The sequence below is a fragment of the Pithys albifrons genome, chromosome 4 (genome assembly GCF_047495875.1).
Source record: "Pithys albifrons albifrons isolate INPA30051 chromosome 4, PitAlb_v1, whole genome shotgun sequence".
Classification (NCBI taxonomy): Eukaryota; Metazoa; Chordata; class Aves; order Passeriformes; family Thamnophilidae; genus Pithys; species Pithys albifrons.
This window is the reverse complement of record NC_092461.1, coordinates 80769050-80771099: the sequence shown is the minus strand read 5'-3', so window position 1 is coordinate 80771099 and position 2050 is coordinate 80769050. Positions and strand designations below refer to the sequence as shown.

The 2050-nt window shown below is 44.8% G+C and overlaps 1 protein-coding gene across 1 annotated transcript; it reads right to left on the bottom strand.

Moving 5' to 3' along the window:
• Positions 1-302: 302 nt before the first annotated feature.
• Positions 303-1214, bottom strand: LRRC30 (leucine rich repeat containing 30). Its single transcript, XM_071553135.1, has one exon. It carries the CDS (start codon positions 1197-1199, stop codon positions 303-305), a length of 897 nt encoding a protein of 298 aa, XP_071409236.1. The 5' UTR covers positions 1200-1214.
• Positions 1215-2050: the final 836 nt, after the last annotated feature.

Genomic DNA, 2050 nt, shown 5'->3' with positions numbered 1-2050 from the left:
CTGGTAGTCTGCCTTAATTTGTTTCTGTCAAATGAAGAAGAAACATTTTATCACAAGTTTGTTGTTGGGTGTTTTTCTAAAAACAGCCCAGGGCACACCAACACTGAAGGTTACAGAGGTGGCTATTTTTAGAAAGTTTGCACTTAATCAAGACCATCATACTTTACTTGTTTTCCTCATGTTACTAAAGCCATCCACAACCTTCAAAATCCAAGAGTTATGAAGTGGAAATGCCTGTGTAGGAAAGCTCTCTGATACAATTGAGTCTTGATGACAGGCTTAATCCCAAGATCTGTGGAAGCTCAGTTGTGTTGCTTTTTCTCCCTGAGGTAGTTGAAGAGGACATCCAGCCCTCCCTCGACGACCTCGGGCAGGGGCCGGGTCAGGGGGTTGTGGGCGATGTGGAGGCCTTTGTCCATTGGGTTCCAGGCAATGCGGCGCAGCCGGTGCAAAAGGTAGAGGTCATCAGGGAGAGTCTGTATGGCATTGTAATCAACGTTTAGTAACTCCAGAGTGGTGATGTAGCAAAGAGACCGTGGCAGACTGCGTATGTTGTTATTCTCTGCAATAAAGATTTGCAGATTGACCAGATATTGGATACTCTCTGCGAGGTTTTCCAGCCTGTTGGAACCTAGGTGCAAGAAGTCTAAGCTCCTCAGTGCAAAAATGCAAAGGGGAATTTGCACAAAACTGTTGTTACTGAGGTTCAGTTTCCTCAAACTTGTCAGGTCAGTGAAGCTCAAAGGCAGTTGCGAGATGCGGTTGTGTGAGAGGCTCAGAACCTCCAGCTTCCTGCATAAGCTGAGCTCTGCTGGCACTTCTGTCAGGCAATTCATATTGATGAACAAGACCCTGAGGTTCCTCAGCAGCCCGATCTCTTTAGGCAGACTCTTGAGGCAATTGCCACCCAAGTTCAGCACTACCAGCCTGTCCAGTTTCCCCAGTGAAGGAGGAATCACCACCAACTGGTTGCGTGACAGGTTCAGCTTCTGCACCTCAGGCAGTCCCCACAAGAAGTCAGGCGTGCTGGTCATCCCTTTCATTATGAGGCTCAGGCTGACATAATGCAATCCCCGTTTCAGCAGTGACTTGGGCTCTCTCCCTGAGAGAAGAGCATCTTCCCACGCGGGCAACTTTGGACCTTTCCTAAGAAAACCCATGTTGCTTCGCCCCTCGTTCTTTGAGTGCTCAGTTCCCATAACACTCTGGTTCTCTCCTGAGAGAAGTGAGGTTTTCTACCCTTGCAAGTGCTAAACCAATATGCAAATGCCAGCAGAGGATGACAGCTTGCAGGAGGTGGGAAAGTCAAAGCAAGGAGACAAGGAGGAGCCTGTCAAGTGCGTCTCAGTCCACAAGGGCAGTTTCCATAGCTGCTGAGGGAAAGTTTCACTTTTGGGGGCATATGTTGATCTTGGTGCAGAGTCTGTAATGAAATACTTGCTACTGACTTGCAGGCAAACCCGTTCAATTCAAACTGAATGTCACAAGACAGCTGTCACTGTCATTTGGCCTGGGCTTTATTGGACAGATATGTATCTTCACTGCAAAAAGGTCACAACGATGCTGTATATAACTTCACCATGTCAGCTTTCTTGGCTATCTGGTACATACCACGGCTACAGGACAATTAACAAGAGTGATTTCATAAAAACAAACAAGCAAGCTAAAGAAGAAAACAAGAAAAGAAGCCATCATTTCAATTCAGATTTAAAGGACATTTTCATAATAATTTTTATTTTTATGTTCCTGATTTCACTGAAGTAGTTACTAGTCTACCAGAAAATTTTGCACACCACAAAAAGACTGGTAACACTGACTTTTTATGTCAGTCCTTGCTTTTGTTTAGTTAAAAAATAAAAAAAAATATTAAAAAGAGAATAACACTCACTAAAAGTGTTAGCCTTTTACATCCCCTTTGCAGTGAGGATAGTCCTTTTTCTTTTCAGAAAAGGTAGCACCTTCACTGCAGCAGTGACATTTTCCAGTGGTATCTGCATCCACTTGGGTGATTGCTACCCATGTTGCCATTATGCCTCACAGTTCTGCCCAA

Coding starts and splice junctions, on each gene's coding strand:
- LRRC30 (XM_071553135.1), bottom strand. CDS start 1,199: ATGGGAACTGAGCACTCAAAGAACGAGGGGCGAAGCAACATGGGTTTT.